This window comes from Fukomys damarensis, unplaced genomic scaffold (assembly GCF_012274545.1).
Source record: "Fukomys damarensis isolate Sample0158 unplaced genomic scaffold, DMR_v1.0_HiC HiC_scaffold_17, whole genome shotgun sequence".
In the NCBI taxonomy this organism is placed as follows: Eukaryota; Metazoa; Chordata; class Mammalia; order Rodentia; family Bathyergidae; genus Fukomys; species Fukomys damarensis.
The window spans coordinates 15,039,090-15,056,716 of record NW_022900929.1 but is presented as its reverse complement, the minus strand read 5'-3'; the positions used below and the strand labels follow the sequence as shown (position 1 = coordinate 15,056,716).

The following is a 17,627-nucleotide window of genomic DNA, read 5'->3' as shown; positions in this document are numbered from 1 at the left end:
ATATAAAATACATTTGGGATATTATTATGCAAGAGAGTTTAAAATAAATAGAAAACATAATGGCTACTTTCTAGAAAATACAACTTTGAACACTGATTTAAAAAGAAGTAGAAAACCTGAATTATTCAATAAACATTAAGTAATTAACCTGATAATCAAACATCTTATCATTGGATCACCTTATGAATAAATTTTACCAAATAGCTTTGGGACAGATCATCTGTATCTTATTTATATTCTCTACAAAAAACTTAAAAAGAAGAGACAACTAGCTGCTCGCTCATTTTCTGATGATGACATGTTTGATTCAAACTGGACAACGATGTTATAAGAAATCTATGACAGTGTAACAGTGGTTGCAAAACCCTAAAGAAAATTAGCTGTATATAAGAAACAGTGTTTATATGAAAAATACACCCAGCAGGGTGCTCTTCTCTATGACCCCTTCTTTGAGATCAAGAGATCCTCCTTGGTTGTTGCAAAGTTCTTTGTTTGGGTGTGCAAACCCAAACATTCACCATGCATATGAACTGTCTTTCAGCTTAATTTTTAATAAAAAAATTCCCCAGGATTCAGTTTTCTGACATTTAAATATATTTTATCTCGATGTATTATATGTTTCATATGTTTTCAGGTTCAAGAAGGAACCTGGAAATATTTGCAATTTTTATTCATATGAACATGGTTATAACTGGATGCTCTGTGGCCTCAGGTTTGGCATTTGTGTGCCATAAGAAAAGCCAGGGCACTAAGTAAGTGCCCAATATGGAAAGAGACAGATCACTAACAGGGCCTACACCCTCTTTCTCTGTATCATTGGGTGGCTTAGTAAGTAAAACAATTTAGTCCCATTTATTCTCCATTCCAGACCCAACCATGAGGCCATTGTCCTTGCAGAGAAAAGGCGAGGGATCCCTAAGCCCTACCATGAACTCATTCCGCTCAAATGTGCTCAAGCAGGAGAAGGGAACAAAAGAACACAGAGCATCTTGCTTCTTTTCCAAGGGTCCTAGTCTTTGGTGGATAAGAGGAAAAGAGATTGATGATGAATACCAAAGGAGACTTGATTGGACTATTTACATCTTAAAATAGATGGTCATAGAATGTGCCCAAGACAGCATTAAAAGACCCTGGAGCAGTGCAGTGAATGGAAAAAATTGAGAATGAATAAGGTATTACTTCATAGAATTGAGGCTGCTCATCTGTCTGTCGTAACTTCTCAATATAACGTGTATGTTTTGTAAATATATAAAATGTTCCCTTCTACTCAAATATCCTCCTAGTAACTCGATCGCTATCAATTTGCAATTCTCTTCCACATTCTCTTTTAACCATGCTACAAAACCCTGGGCTTGTGCCGTATGACTTCTGTTTTTCTTCTCTTATAAACACTAAGCTACACCCATATTCATTTATACCGCCTTTCAACATGACGTCCTCTTAGTCAAGGATGGATGTGATTAATGGCCTAAATACTTGCCAAGAACCTTTATAGGAGAACATATCTTCGCTTTCCTTATTCTGTTTTTGAAATTAGAAAGCCAAAATTTCAGAAAATGTGAAAGACAGGACATGTAATCATGATATTACTATAATAATTTTGTAATACAGGAATTCAATAGCCTAAGCGTACTAAATCAATTGCTAAAAATTCCTGTATGACAGGAACTCTATTGACTTTTCTTGATACTTTTAATTTTGAAAAAAACTTGTTTGTATTTGCTTTTATTCATATTTATTTAGTAGCATTCTTCCAGGCTAAGGACCTACTGCAGTCAACAAATCTCAGGGAGCAGTTTATTTATTTCTTATATGTAAAGAACAGTACCTGTGTATGTAAAACTGTTCCTTAAAAAAGGCAAGGTTAAGGCTAAAATGTAAATACAATGGACTCTTGATAACACTGGCACCCTCCTGTGAGCACTGTGTCTAACTGTGTGCTGGATATTTTTGGGGAGTAGATCTGTGGGACGTCTGCCTGCATGTGCCCTCGCATAGTCAACCGCTGACCCCTTCCTTTTTCAGCGGAAGCTCAGTCAGCAACAGGAACATGGGTGCCCCACCAGCAACAGGTACATGGGTGTTTTGGTTACTAATCTTGCATTCTTAAAACAAATATGATTTGATTAAGTATTAGCCCTTTTATGTTGCTGGATTCTCTTAGTCAGTATTTTATTTAGGATATTTGCATAACTTCGAGAGACCCTGGGCTGTAATTTACTTTGTTTGTATTGGTCTTGTCAGAGTTTGCCATCAAAATTTTATAAAACAAGTTTCTTTTCTCTGGAAGAATTTATGTAAGATTGTGTTTATTTCCTCATTAAATGCAGAAATTCAACAGTGATAACTGAACCTAGGGATTTTCTCATCGAAAGGTTTTAAATTATGTATCTAATTTCTTTTAAAGACATAGGACTGCTCAGAATTTCCATTTACTTTTGTATTCATTTAATAAGATGTGTTATTCTGGGAATTTTCCGTTTCACCGAATTTTTCAAATTTTTTGCCATAAATGTGTGCATAATATTCTCTGCTTATATTTTTAAAATATGTAAGATCTAACATTTTTAGCTTTCGTTCTCACTATTTTGAATTTGCTTTATAATGCAATGATTTTCCTTTTGCAATCTACTAAAATACTTCCCTCTGCTTGCTTCCTGTTTGATCTGCTGTGAACTTTGTAGCTTATTTATATGGAAACTCAGGCCACTGATTTTCAGTCTTTCTGTTCTAATTTACTTGCATCCCACAAAGTTAGGTATGTCAAATATTCACTATTACTTATTTCAAAAATGGTTTTAGCTTTTTCTGTGATTTCTTTATTGACATGTAGACTTTTTCAGCGGAGTTTTCTGCTTCATTTTCAAGAGAGCTCAGCATTTTAAGTTATCTTTTCATTGTTTGTGTTCAGCATCTTAAGATTTAAATATATATAAAAATCATATATATGAATATATATATAAAATCTATCTGTGATAGTCCAGGTAATAAGCTATCCAGGAGACTGTTTCTATTGTCACTAGAGTGAAATAATTTTAATCAATCAGGGCCTGACTGAGCTGTCTGGGTTGTCTTGGAGTTGTACTAACAGTTTTCATTTCACTGCAGCTAGCCAGGGGTGCTGCTGAGAACCTGGGGCCTTGCCAGGTTGTCTCCCACTGGGAGAATCCAAAACTTCTGGTTCTGTATCTTCTCCAGCAAACTCCTTTTCAATCTCCAGTTGCTTTCTGCCTACCTTCTCAGTTCTCTTTGTAAGAAGCAGTTGCAGGCATCTGGCTCACCTGAAACTCCTGTTGGGATCTGGACCCCATGAGTTCTGAGTGGTAGATTCTGTTCTGTGTCTTCACATATGCTTTTTTGGTGGGCTTCTGTTCAGCTTTTTCAGCTTCTTTTAAGTGAGTGTATACTGCAGTCCTCTATTCGAGCCAGAAACAGAAACTTTTGCTTCCATTCTTCTTTGCTTTTCCTTTTTCTTGAGACAGGGTCTCACTATATAGCCCAACCTAGCCTTGCAGTAATCCTCCTACCTTTACATTTGGCTGCTTTTGCTTCCGTTCTTGCTTTTCTATAACCCATCTCATTCAGAGGAGTAGAAAGAATTTTACAGACTTTTAACCAGAGCATGATTCCCTATTAAAAATACTCGAATGGCTTCTTATCACCCTTAGAATTAAATCCCAACTGGTCTGCATGGCTGACCAAGTGTGGATGGATCTAGTGAACACTTAAAAGATTGTAGTTACACAAAGAAGCTAAATAGAAACACCAGCAATTAAAGAGGCTTGATATCTGTATTTGGAGTACCCCTGTAGAGGGTACCTTTAGACCTTAAAATAAAACAAGGACTCCTAAAAGCAGATTCTTGGAAATATCAAGTGGATTGAGCCTGGAGCACGGTGTTTGCTAACCTTTCCCTCATTCTCTCAGCCTCTGCCTTTCAAAGCTGGGTACCTAGAGCTTCGTGCCTGAATAAATGGTGGCGCACACCTGTACTTCAAGCACTCTGGGAAACTGAGGCAGGAAGACTGTAAGTTCAAGACCAGCCTGGATAACTTAGTGACTTAGCAATACCTTGTCTCAAATTTTTTAAAATTGTAAAAACGGGGATGTAACTCAGTGTGAAGGTCCTGGATTCAAGCCCCAATATGGGGCCAGGGGAGATTAGACAGACAAGACCTTGCTCATAGAGTTTGTATTTTAATGAAAGAAGACAAAAAATAATGAACAATATTACTCCAATGGAAGATAAGGAATGTGAAGTAAATGTCGTATTTTTTAATGAGCTGCATGATAGAGAGGTGGTTCCCAAGGCCTCCCTGAGCTGCTCACATGAACTGAAAGCTACACATGCAAAGACTGGGTAGAACTGGGCAGCACCTATAAGGGCTGAGGATCATGAGCTTGGGGCCCTTTACCAAGTAGGAAGGTCACATCTCCATCCAGACTCAGCAGATGAGGACAATCTGAAGTTCGAATCCAGGGTAACTGCTCTCTTAAATTTGCAAAACCTATTTTCTGGCTGAGTTGGAATCTGAATCCAGTGTTGTGTGACTACAGACTTGTACTTCTAAACCCTGCATCCACTCTCATGCCCTCAGCCTCCCAGTTCAGCCACAGACTTCAGGTTGTGTCTTTAAATTAAGCTCACTGGCTAGGCAGCCACAGAGGTTGTGACGACTTTCCGCATGTTCTCTAGAAGAGGACTGTGAGGTTGAGCCTGATGTGGTACTTTGGTGAAGAACTTCCTAACTCCAGCTGGCAGAGGAGACACATTCAGGAGTGGAGAAGGGCTCTCATTAGACCAAATCACCTACTCAAGACCAACAAGCTGCAGGGCACTGTGAAAAGACGCGATAAATGGTCAGCCTTCATAGCTATGGAAACCAAGCTACCTGCAGCCCAACAAGGATTATTCTCGGGGTTACTGATTTTCCAGCCCCAGGAAGTTGATGCTTCTGAAATCTCTGGACCTGATGCATAGGGCCATATTTACAATTGCTCGAAGGCCATGAACATGGGAAGAACTATGGAGAACTGAACGCTCAGATCACAGTGCTTCTCTTACTGCCTGCAGACTCAAAGTGTCTACTCAAGTCCTAGCACTGTCCATAAGGACTGGATGCTGATCCCTCAGAACTGCAAAGCCGCAACCTGGGAGACCACAGCTCCAAAGACCAAGAGCCTCAGAGCCGGGGGCTCCATGATGGGAAGACTCAAGAGCAGGTACATGTTGGTCCTTTTGTGTCGTCCCTCAGGCTTCTCTCCAGGGCCCCAACACTCACCTCTGCCTGCCAGATGGGGTTCACGGTGTTGCCTATGACCTTGGATCTCCTCTCCTGCCCATGATGAGGGAGGGCAGGGAAGATGCTGTGCTTCCCCGGCTGGATGGAAATCTTCAGATACGGGTCTGGGTTGAAAAACATCCCTTTCTTCAACCCCATGGCCTGAAAATCTAGAAATAAAGTACATTTTATTGAAGTATGTTTTAGAAGCTAAAGATCACATTAGGCTCCTTATACTACCTCATTGCAAAGCACATTAGGCTTCTTTCCACCTCACTGCAAATATAGCAATGTGTGTGCAACATGGAACATTTATTGGCACAAATCAAGTTGTATTTTAGTGAGAGAAATTCTGGTAATAAATCAGTCTAACTGGGACTATGGTCACTACATTTTGGACTGTTGAGAGGACTACTGGCCCTTACTGTGCTGGATTTCTGCTGGTCCTCAGGAAGGGCTTAAAGTGGTCAGGGTGAGGAGTTCAGGGTCACTGAGAAAGGTGGAGGGCACAGAGGGAGGGAACCCAACTTAGGAAATTTGATGGTGTGAAATTTCAGGTGTGAAATGCCTCCACATTTAGACCTAAGAAAAACAGAGTTTCACAATAAATGTGTACTTCACTGAATAGGGAGAAACACAAAGAAAGGAGAGGGTTAAAGAGAAAAGAGCATGGAAATGATAGAAAGAAAAAGAAAATAAGTCCTCCATGGAGCTTGGTGTCTATCGGTGGAGACAGCTTTGAGAATCCATGCTGCCAGGATGTGCAAGACATTGGCAATTTAAACTGTTTGATTTACGAGGTCTTATATGAGGGGTGGCGGGGAGCGAGGGAGAGAGTATAAGAATGAATAACACCCAAGAAGTCATAGTGGTTCATAGTTTTTCTGGGATCATTTAAACTACTTTGTATGTATTGGAAAAAAGTTCATGATATTGGCAAGGAATATAATTTTTAAAGCTTTTCTATTATTGAACTGTCTTTTAAACAGGATTATTCACATTTATATTCAAGTGAAACAAACTAAGGCGAAGATACACTGAATTGGTGATACTCAACTATGGTACAAAGTGTAAGGCATTTAAATAATGTTTTACCAATGGGGGAGAAATCAATGTTTTCATGTACATTTACTTAACAGTTATTCTGAGTGGATTCGATACGATCTCCATAGTGAAATGATCCTTACTGACTTGCATTATGGCATATTACCACAAGAGGGGAAAAGGCAGAAAGAATAAGCATCACGGCAATTTATAAAACTCAGGCTAGGCTCACAGGAGTGCTTGCAGAAAGAAGTTAACAGTGGCAGGCTGAGACTACTTGCTTGTTCATATGGTGGGCTCTTATTAAGTTCTGGGAATGTAGATTTCAAGTTCTCACCTCCTTAGAATTGACAAGAGTGGCTGTTGGTGTAAACTTGTGGTTTACTGTGGACGCTGTTTTCCTCCTGGGAGTCTGGAATTTGGTACACTTAACATAAGATAACCACCCACATAACCTGCGTAGCCCTCCTAGTAGCAACCATAGCATGGAGTCTCTGATAAGCTTTCCTGGTAGACAGCATTTCACACAGGGGATCACAGCTTGGACTGGGGTGGTTTAAGTATGTGCTTCAGGCCAAATGTCTACTCTGGCTGTATTTTAAAATGGTTTTAAAAATTGAGATTTGTTGAGCAGAGGTTTCTTTATATACATCTTTTTTCTTTTTAGAACCTGATGGTAATGTAAGGACTCATCATCATCATCATCATCATTGGCTCAGGAAAATTTTTCTTCTATTGTTTCTGTCCATTTACTTTGATTTCTTCACCAAAAACACTGATCCAGAGTTGACTCTCTATGTGTTATCCTTCTTTTCCTCCTCCTAAGCCTTCCCCTGTATTGACTTTACTTATGCATGCTAGCAGTGACTATTATACTAGGTGACCATATAATTGATTCCAAATCTTAGTAGATGGAGTTTTATCTTGCTTCCAAGGACCCACTTTTAATTCTGCGATTGCACTTTTCATTTTAAATCTTTCCTTGACTGTAGTGGACAGAAAAATGACTCCACAAAGATGTTTATGACTTAATACCTGGGGCCTATGAATATATTACCTTCCTGGCAAAAGGGACTTTCAGATGTGATTAAGGGACTTGGAATGGGGTCATTTGCTTGAATTACTCAGGTGGATTCAGTTTGATCATAAGGGCCCTTGTAAGAAGGAAGTAGGAAAGCAAAGTGTAGAGAAGGACAGATGACGATGAAGAAGAGATCAGATCTGTGCAGCCATGAGCCAAAGAATGCTAGCAGCATCTAAAAGTTGAAGGAGGCAAGGGAAAAATCTGCACTGGTGCCCACAGAAGGGATCAGCCCCTCAAGATTCATTCTGGACTTCTGACATCTAGAACAATGAGAATACAATGGTATTGGTTTCAGCCACTGTTTGTGGTCATTTGTAATAGCAGCAGTAGGAAACAAATACACTTGGCTTTCTAAATTTTTATTTCTTCCAGCTTTTTAGAACTCTTATATCGTCTTTCTCATCTTAGCTATCTTACTTGTATGTTGCTCACTTTCTTGTATTTTATTTGTGGTATAAGCTTGTGACTGATAAACACTTCATTTATTTTTAGTACACGCCTGTCAGTAAGAATACTACTTTTTAAAATCTTGTGTTTATATTCCTCAATTTACACATTCTTTCCCCCCATACTCTTCAAATCAAGATTTCTGTTATTCATGCATGAAAAGGTCTTTTAGTCTTGATGTCTGTCCATCTTTTGTTTGGTTGTTCAGCTGGTTGCTGTTGGAATCCTTATCCCTGCTTTGATACTTAGAGCCAACCAGTGTCTAGTGAGCTTTCTGATGCTTGATAGGATTTCCTTAGTTATAGGTTAGCTGATCTTTTTATCTTGTCTTTCTTTGAGGTAATGGAATTTATTTTGACACTTTCAGAAGTACTTATTTTTTGCCCTAAACAAACAAAATGAATTAGACACACACTGACATAACCAGTTGCTGAGTATTGTATTTTCATGAGCATTTCAAACTACTTCCTTTCTCTGCTGATTTTGTGTCCCAGCCATAATTCATTGCTGTGAATTGTCTTGGAATAAGTGGAGGATTGTAGGAGATGAGCAGATGTCCTTCACTTTATCAAGTAACTTTATGAACCATTTTGGGGTGAAGGAAGTTTCCTTGCCTTTGATAGGTCTATGACTCAGGACTCCATGGCAGAGGCAAAATTGAGACAAAGGACCGGAGACTCTGTCTTTTCCCCAGCTTGGTCCTGCTGTGCAGCTATGTGGCATCCCTCTTGGGTTATACTGGTGCTTGGTTTCTGGCACATGGTCATGTCGTATTCCTAGTTCTTATTGCTTTTGCAGACTAGTACTACTCGATTGTTATTTCTGAAGTACTTCAGCAGAAATATACAAATGGCAAATCAGGGGTTTTTAGCTTTTGCCCTAGTAATACAAAATCATTGAGCTTTTTCTTCTTCCCCTCCTGTGTCTGCTCCTGAATCCTAGACAGATACATGCTCACGTTTTCTATGCATCTTTAGGTACCTACGTGGTCTACTGGGTACACTTCAACTTGAAAAGCCCCAGCTGACTGTCCATCCAGCCCCAGAGATTCTGTGTGTTTCATGTCTGTGGCTCCTGATTACTGATATTCATGACAGGCCACACTGGTTGGTTTGACAAGCTAAGGTTGTAGTTTCAAATGGTGTTCAGTGGATACCTTGGGTTTTAGCTGTCGTGTTCTCTTGAGGATGACTGAGGTGCCCAGAGCTTCATGTATCATTTTAGCTAAAGCAACTCAATGTTCTTTTAAACTTTTAATTTTGAAATAATTTTATATTTACAAGAAAGACCCAAAGGTGATACAAAGCTTTTCTCATACCCTCTACCTTGTTTGTTTCTTTGTTAATGCATTATAGAAACATGGTCTGTATACAAAAATGAAAAATTAACTTTAACTACTAATTAAACTACTATTAATGAAACCGACAGATTTCATTTGGATTCCACGGATTTTTTTCCATGACTGTGATTTTTTTGAGCAGCCCAGCATTCATCTGTTTTACCAATCATTTTCTACTAGAAATTTTGTTTAGACATGAGTTGGATAGCTGCATCTATCCCTGGGGTTTTCCCAACCTTCCCTGTATAAACTCTTACTTCCTACTACATGGTCTTTAGGAAAAACAGAATAGCTCCCTCTCCTATCATCTCAAAGTACTTTCTTATTGATTACAAACCTGAATTCCTTCTTAGGTCAAGGGAAACCTAAGCAGGTTTAAAAATTTTTTGTAGTACTGGAGATTGAACCCAGAGCCTTTGCACTGAGCTACACCTTTCATCTTTTTTGATTTTGAGACAGGGTCTCAATAAGTTGCCAAGGCTGGGCTTGAACTTGTGATCCTCCTGCTTTTGCCTCTCACAGTGCTGAGATTACAGGTGTGCACCACTATTCCTAGCAGAGCTGGCAGTTTTTATTTTTACTTTACAGATGGAAAAACTGAGGCACAGAGAGGCAGAATAACTTGTAACTTGTGGGTTGAACTGAAGGAGGCCTCTTACTCTTGGTTGACATTCTTATTCTCTCCACAAGGCCCTCAGGTAACACATACCTGAGAGAGAAAAGCTGATCAGTCTCCGACTTCCTTGCCCTTGGACAGTCTCATCAGATCCAATGCCTTTAAAAATCTGTAAGAAGAAGGAAAATGGAAGACAAGCAAAACCAGCATTGAAATGGATACTCTCACTCCAACACAAATAGGCTTAATCACAGTTATTTCTTAGCCACAGGCAAGGAAGAGAGCAGTGTTGTGATTTCATTGGACAACTATCGATTAAAACGAGCTCCTAGCAACTGAACATCTTTCCCAAGAATAGAGGATGTGCTAGTGGGAGTGAGGGAAGCTTTCCAGAGAAATAGAAATCAACAAACATAATTACTCTAATCTTATGGGCCTTTTATAACCACTTATGAAAACAATGTCTTTTCAGATTCAAATTTGCAAAAAATATTAAGGTAGCGCCTAAAGTAGTAGAATGATAAGTCCATAGATGTTTACTGTTGTAATTACAATGTGTTTCCATTTAGCAAGGTGCAGTGTTAAATTGCTGGATCTCCACTTAGTACTATTATTTAGGGATTTCTAGGAAACTCAGTTCATTAGGGAAGAGCATAAACAATAGCATTAAGAAACTACACAGAATTCTCTCTTATTAAATGAGTTGTCTCCCTGGGAAATTTCAGAACATAATTGCTACCAGAGTTATCTTTAGTCTAGTGAGTATTTGCAGATCCAATTGCTGATCGTTGCTCAATATGTGTTAACTGGTTAATCTAAACAGCTAGCCTTTGATTCCATTCTTCTCTAGGAAGATTGCATTCAAAATTTATTTTGAGTATTTATTCCAAGGGAGAATAAGGCTCTTTAGTTATCTGTGAATGTGTTGTACGTTTGCAGAAAATAAATTGTAAGATCTAAATATCAAGCACAACCACACAATGTCTACTTCTTAGAAGATAATCTGTACCCAAAAAGGAGAAAGTGAAGAATTCCATAAGCACTTATTGAAATCCTTTTTTGGAGAGTGTGTGAGTTCATTCTTTCTTGTATTATTTCAGTATTCTTGACGACGAATATTCTCAGTATTCTTGATTGTGAGTGGATGTTCCTATCAAGCTCCTGTGCTCAATGACTGGTTATCATTAGAGCTCACAGCTTCAGCTCAGGGGAACATGAAATGATTTTTGGACCACTTCCTCCTGCCTCAACAGGTACTGCTAGTGAGCACAGGAGCTTGGCTGCAGCTTTGGAAGCACTTGGCAAGCTCAAGTGTGAGCTGCACCACTGGGATGCTGGGCTGCTCAGCAGAGAGAACCGATGTGGGTTTCAGCTTGGCATCAAGTAAGGTAAGAGCCTGTCAAACCCTCTGAAAGATCTCTGTCTGCTGCAGGCTCATTTGTCATGGACAAAGAGTAAGGCACGGCTGGGATGAAGCCTTAGCCATCTGCAGCTTGGAGAGTCTGTGTTTGTTCTTCCCATTGATTGGCTGACACAGAGCAGCATTCAGCAAATAGCTGTAGCTCCATCCTCAGGCTCGATCACTCCCTTAACTCTGGAAGGGTCCAGTCCTGATGGGCATAACTGTACATTTTTCTTTATTTTCAGAACTCTGGCTGGACAAAGGTGGTGGGAGACACGGGCTGCCTGTCCACATTCCTTTACAGTGCTGCATGTGCCCACTGGGGACAGTTAGAATCAACTGTTAAAGTCTGGTCTCTAATTCCAGCTTTAAAAGGCCTGCATCTAGCTCATCTTCTTCTTAGAATATAAGTTCTTTGAGAGAACAACACAAATTATAATTTTAATAGAGCCTTGTAGAATGAGATCTAGAGTATGTGGATTCTAATTATATATATTTTCTAAAAGGCATGGAATTAGATTGTGTATCTCATCCTGGGCTACAATCAGCTTCAATATGCAATGATAATACAGGATAGTAGATCTATTTATTCCTTTTAAAAGCATACATATTTTGCTTCTTTACATTTAAGTATTCCTAAGCTAGCTATTCTGAGTACTTACAAAGGGTTTTAAACATTACTGCATCAAAAACAGGAGGAAAGAGTGGGGAAAAGTTGATCTATGAGTAATAAGTTACAGTTAGATGAGAGTAAAATGTCCCTTATTCTATTGTCTAGTAGGCGGACCTCAGATGATGTTATAGTACAGAATATCAAAAAGCTAGAAGAAAGGATTTCTGCATGTTTTCACCATAATGATAAATGTTTGAGGATACCGGTGTATTTACCCTGATTTAAACATTACACAATATAGACATGAATCACATAGTACTCTATAAGCATGCGCAGTTTTACATTTTTATGTCAGCTAAATTAATTCAAGATTTTTAAAAAACAGGACTATAAATAGAAAAAAAAACAGTGTATTTTTCAGAAGCTACTGAACTGGGAGGTGAGACACACATCATTTAAAACTCCATAAAATTCTACCTAAATTCTTGTTTTTTTTAACTAGTCCTTTTACAAAACCATCTAAGGCCTAGACTGGTGGTAGGAAAATGGAGGCCAGAGAACTGTGGTGAAAATCTTCCAGGACAAAGAAATGTTGGTCCAGTCTTAGGAAGGTTTGACTTCCTAACTTCCTGTTTGAGATGAGTGGCAAACGCATGTCTGAGACTGAGGAAGCTGCTCCTTGCAGACAGACTCTCCATGTTTTGGTGACTGGGAAAAAGACATGAAGACTCAACCATAATAGTCCTACCCTCGAGCCACCTGAGGCAGGGCATATCATGGAGATCTCTTGTTTTCCCAGGTCCGATGTGGTCCCTTTGCTTTGTGGCTTCTGTACTCTAAATATTCAGCCTTGGGTTAGGTTGCTGCTTTGTCTCAGATGCAGCTCTGGCAGTTTCTCTGTGGATGTTTTACACACAGATGTTTCTAGGACAAAGCCTGCTTGGCAAACGGTGTGACAGATTCCAAACTGAATCTGTTGGTAGTGTGCAGAAGGTTCTGTAAGATATTGGCAAGGGTCTTAGAGCTGCATTAAGGGCTTTGGGGTTAAGTCAGGTCTGTGTCTCCCACTCCCATTCTCCTGTTCTCTTTTGGAAAAGCTGTAAGTATGAGTTCACACCACGGTCACACCCTCCCGAGAGTGCAATTCAGCAGAAGAGTGACGATCATTCTTTTTACTCTTGTAAGGGACTTCTGCGTCAGCAGTATGAAGACTTCTAGCTCCCTCAGCCTTTGCTCTCCACTACATTCAAAGTCTACCGTTCCTTTATAGAGTATCACTGTACGATAGATGAGATTTTCTTTAAAAAAAAAACACCAAAAAACCAGTGGTGTCCACTCACACAAGTCTATTTGCACGTTGGTCTACTTCCTCTACTTTCCAGCCTCCTACGACTTCTCAGATGCTCCCCTTCTCATTCCCAGAGAGGTGCAACCGGGTTTAAGAATGCCTTCCATGGGTGCAAAATTCATAATTTGGGGTAAAATTTTTATTTGAGAAACAAACACAAGGAAATATAAAGTTGAAAGCAAAATGTGCATGGGCTCTGTAGGTTAAGGGAGGTTTTGAAGAACTCTTTGAGTTGCTTCCCCAAATCACTTTAGTCCTGGGGTTTCTTCCTTCAGGCAAATGGTGGAGTTTCTCCTGTAGTGCACTTGGCATTTCCTGTAGGACTGTGGCCATGTCACGCTCAACTGAAGAAGTAACTTGACTTCATACCCATAATGATTTGAGAATAACTACAGAATTCTTTCACTCTTACAAGTGTCTAGTTACAGAAAAATTAAATCAACAAAAATGCCAGAAATTGCAATTCATGACTTCCTCGATCCTTTATCTATTCACCTGTCCAGATAATTCTGACTTGCCTATCAATGAAAAGTACAATTCTCCATGATTAATAGCAGCATCTAAAATTCAGATGCAAAGCCATGTTACATTATATAAAACAAAACACCCAAGCTGTAGCAAACCATCAATCTGCAGCAGAGAATTATGAATTCTTCTTTACATATGAGATTATAGGTTCTCCTAAAATTCAGTACATTTGCCTCCAAGAGAGTGTCTATTAATCTGGTATGCCTTGAAGCCATCTTAAAAAAATAAGATCTGACAGATAAATGAATAAAAAATGTTATATATAGGGAAAGAGAGAGAGATTCCCTCAGTGTCTCCCCTTAGTACTTGTGTGGGCTTTTTGGCTGGATCTAGGCCAAAAGAATATAAGAGCTGGTCGACAAGAGAAAAGCATAAAATGTTTATTAAATTTACATATATGTAAGAATTTCATAAGAAACAGAAATTGGAAGAAATGATAAAAGCCTGATAGGTTTATACTTTTTAGACAGAGCGTAATAAATCTGTGAAGGAATGAGAGGAGAGATGGAACTCAGGACTAAGAGTAGTAAATTCCAGTGATGTTACTGAGAGATCTGGAAGAGTGGGGGAGACTGCAGAGGCTCATACAGATGAAGGCTACTTCAGAGTTCATGTCAGGCTCACTTTGGCCACAGTCACCAGTCTTCGGCTGCTTTCCAGCCTTGGTATATGAAGGCCATGCCTCCTGAAAGAGTCTTAAAGGCTTGCCACATGTAGGAAAAGACAGCCCAAATGGCCTTTCTGAAGTTATCACCTTTCTGAAGGTGATTTCACCTTGAAACAATTAACATATCAATTAGGTATATTTTGAGATGGCTCATCATTAACTCCTTCCACACAATGAAATATTCAGCCATAAAAAAGAGAATGAAATTCTGTCATTCACAGCAATATGGATGGAGGTGGAAAACATCCTGTTACTAAAGTCAGGCAGGCTCAGGAAGACAAACACTATATATTGAAGCAAAAAGTTGATTTCACACAATTAGACAGAATGGTGTTTACCTAAAACTAGAAGGGTATAAGGGAGAGATAAAGGGTTACGGGCAGAGGGGTGCAGCTGGGTAGGAGGAACAACTTCTAGTGTTCTATAGCACCACAGAATAACCATGGTTGACAGAAATTAATCGGATTTAAAAAAGAGTAGAATTTTGAATGTTCCCAACACAAAGAAATGATAAATGAGGTGACAGATATGCCAGTTATCCTAATCTGATTATTATACATTGTATACATGTTGAAATGGCATTCTTTACCCCATCAGTATGTATAATTAGTATGTGTCAATTTGATAGAGAAAACTTTTGTAAATAACCAAAGACCTACAAAATGTTAGGAAAATGTAGAATGACTTCTGCTCTTCTAACTGAAATCTGCTTTGTTTAGTTCAAAATTAACAGACACCATAGGGGAGGCATTAACCGTAGAATAGGACATCTGGCATCATCCTGAGATAACAGGGCACATCAAGACCCCAAGCTCCAAAGTTTTGTGAGCTACATAATTGTAAAAATGTCAAGATGAAAAGAATTGTTTAACTTTGCTTTTCTGACCTTGAACACCCCCTTCCCCTGGGCTAGAATAGATAGCTAGAGGAATCTTAAAAGTAAACTCCCTAACTACAAAGAATTGCTACATCTGGGTTAAAGTTAACTGTTTTGTGACCATGATTTGTATATCTGTAATGCCAACTGAGAGAATGAAATGTAACCACCTGAAAGAGGTCACGGCTGTAAAACCCTGTAAAAGAAGGAGCTGTAACTCAGTGGGAGGTCAATCTCTGGCACTGCATTTTTGAGTGTGATCGACCTTTTGTTGACATAATGAACCTTTTTTGTTTTACTTCCATTCTCGACTCTCTGTGTGTGTCATTTACCGATTCCTTCTGTAACAAATTTAAAATATGTTAAACACATCTTCTGCAAACAGGAAAGGAACTAAGAGATGGAGGGAGGAAGAGAGAAAAGGGGATATAAAAAAAATTAAGATGATTCCGTGTATATACCAACTCCCTATGGTAAATGTGGTTATTTTGTACTGCAAACATGTAATAATAAAAATAAAAAATTAATAGAAAAGAAAAGTAAGTAAAATATGTTAAACACAAAATCAAACCCAATCCAAAGCCTTAGTTCTATTTGCAACTCTAAATTTCTGAAATTCTCATACCCTCAAACAAGCAAATCATAAACAAATACACACGTTAGAAATGTTTATAGAGTCCCTTGGGTACATATCCCTAGTTAGAGTCTCATAATTTTATTATACATGTTAGCAGTACATAATGTTTACATTCCTTGTGGGGGGCTGGCACATGTATAAAACACATCTTAATTCCTTTTTTCATTTCTTTCCTGCCCCTCTCTCCATCTCCTGATCCTCTTCCCACTGGAGGAAGATTTGGGGGCCTGAAAAAGTGAATCATAAAATTCAAAGGCAACTGCATCCCTGGACAACCTCACCACCTTCAAGGACACTTGAGGTGGAAGACTTCTAGGGCCTGTCATAGGGACAGAAGGTAAACCATGGGGGTCAATGCTGACTGCTTTGGACCACGCAGGATTGCAAGATTTTAGCAGCAGGAGGAAATCTGCTTCAACCAAGAGGATGTTGTATCTGTGAAGCTCAGTATTTGGCTAACTGGAATGAAGGTATGAGAATGTGTGAGAAGCAGTGTGTATGTGTGTGTGTGTGTGTGTGTGTGTGTGTGTGTGTGTGTGTGTGTGTATGCTGCCTGAACTAATGAAATACAGAAGCCAGGCGTGGTGGTGCACACCTGTAATGCCAGCACTCTGGGAGGCTGAGGCAGGATGATCACAAGTTTGAGTCCAGCTTGGGTAACTTAGCATGACCCTGTCTAAAAACAAAAAAAAAGAAGAAAAGAGGAAAAAAAAAAAAAGCGCTGGAGATGTAGCTCAGTCCCCGGTATTACAAAAAAAAAAAAAACAAAACCAAAAACAAGCTGGTAAAATACAGGGTTTTCTGTTTTTCTCAGTGATTTTTAGGTCTTAAATCTGTTCTTTTTAAACATAGTTTCTTGTGGATTTCAGACTGTTCTGAAAGTGAGGACATGACAGACAGTACCAAACCCTAAGAAATGACTGAGTCATTATGTCTGCTTTAGTACAGAGGTTCTCCAACTTCAGCAGGCACCAGAATTCCCTGGCAGGGCTTGGTAAAGCCCAGAGTGCCCACCTGAACCCAGAAAGTCTGATTCTGTAAGTCCACCAAAGGCCCTAGAGTCTGAAATTCCAAGAAATTTGCAGGTGACACTGACTCTGCTGTGGGTACTATAGACAGCTAAGTTAGACAAATATTACAGGCAGTCAGATAGGATTAGGCTCTCAAAAGAGTCAGGACAAAGGTGAGTATGTTAATTACCTTTCTCTCCGTGCTGAGACAAAATACCTGATACTCGAAGTTGGAGGGGAAGGGGCTTTTTTTTTTAGGGGTCTCAGTCCATAATCAGCTCACTCTAAGGCAGGGATGACAGACAGGCATGACAGAGCAGAAACAACACAGCATACACAAAGCAGCAAAAGTAACAAGAGAATTTAACAGTGTCTTTCTATCCCTTTTATCTTATTTAGCCTACCAGGATTAGGGCAGTGACAAACTAATCACTCACATGCAGTGGTTTAGTAATCACATGTCCTTAACCCCAGCATCACACATTTTGGATTCAACTACCTTTAAAAAAGAAAGTCCCACCTCCTCTGCCTGAGGCTTTGAGGGGACATCTAAGCACAAACCATAACAGTGAAACACATCACAAGTGTAGCTGGAGACACATCTGTTAGAGGCCAGGCCCCAAGATAAAGATGAGATTGGGCCAAGGATTTAGCTCAGTGGCACCACCATGCGTGCCTCACAAGTGCAAGGTCCTAAGTTCGAGCCCTGGTACCAAAAAAAAAAATTATATAT

At 39.3% G+C, this 17,627-nt stretch overlaps 1 protein-coding gene across 1 annotated transcript in view; it reads right to left on the bottom strand.

Annotated features, from left to right (window-relative positions):
- Hecw1 (HECT, C2 and WW domain containing E3 ubiquitin protein ligase 1) overlaps positions 1-17,627 on the bottom strand; it is a 390,788-nt gene that overhangs the window by 129,163 nt on the left and 243,998 nt on the right. Inside the window, 2 exon segments of the mRNA XM_010610867.3 lie at positions 5,283-5,452; positions 9,906-9,981. Of these exon segments, the coding sequence (XP_010609169.1) occupies positions 5,283-5,452; positions 9,906-9,981 (246 nt within the window).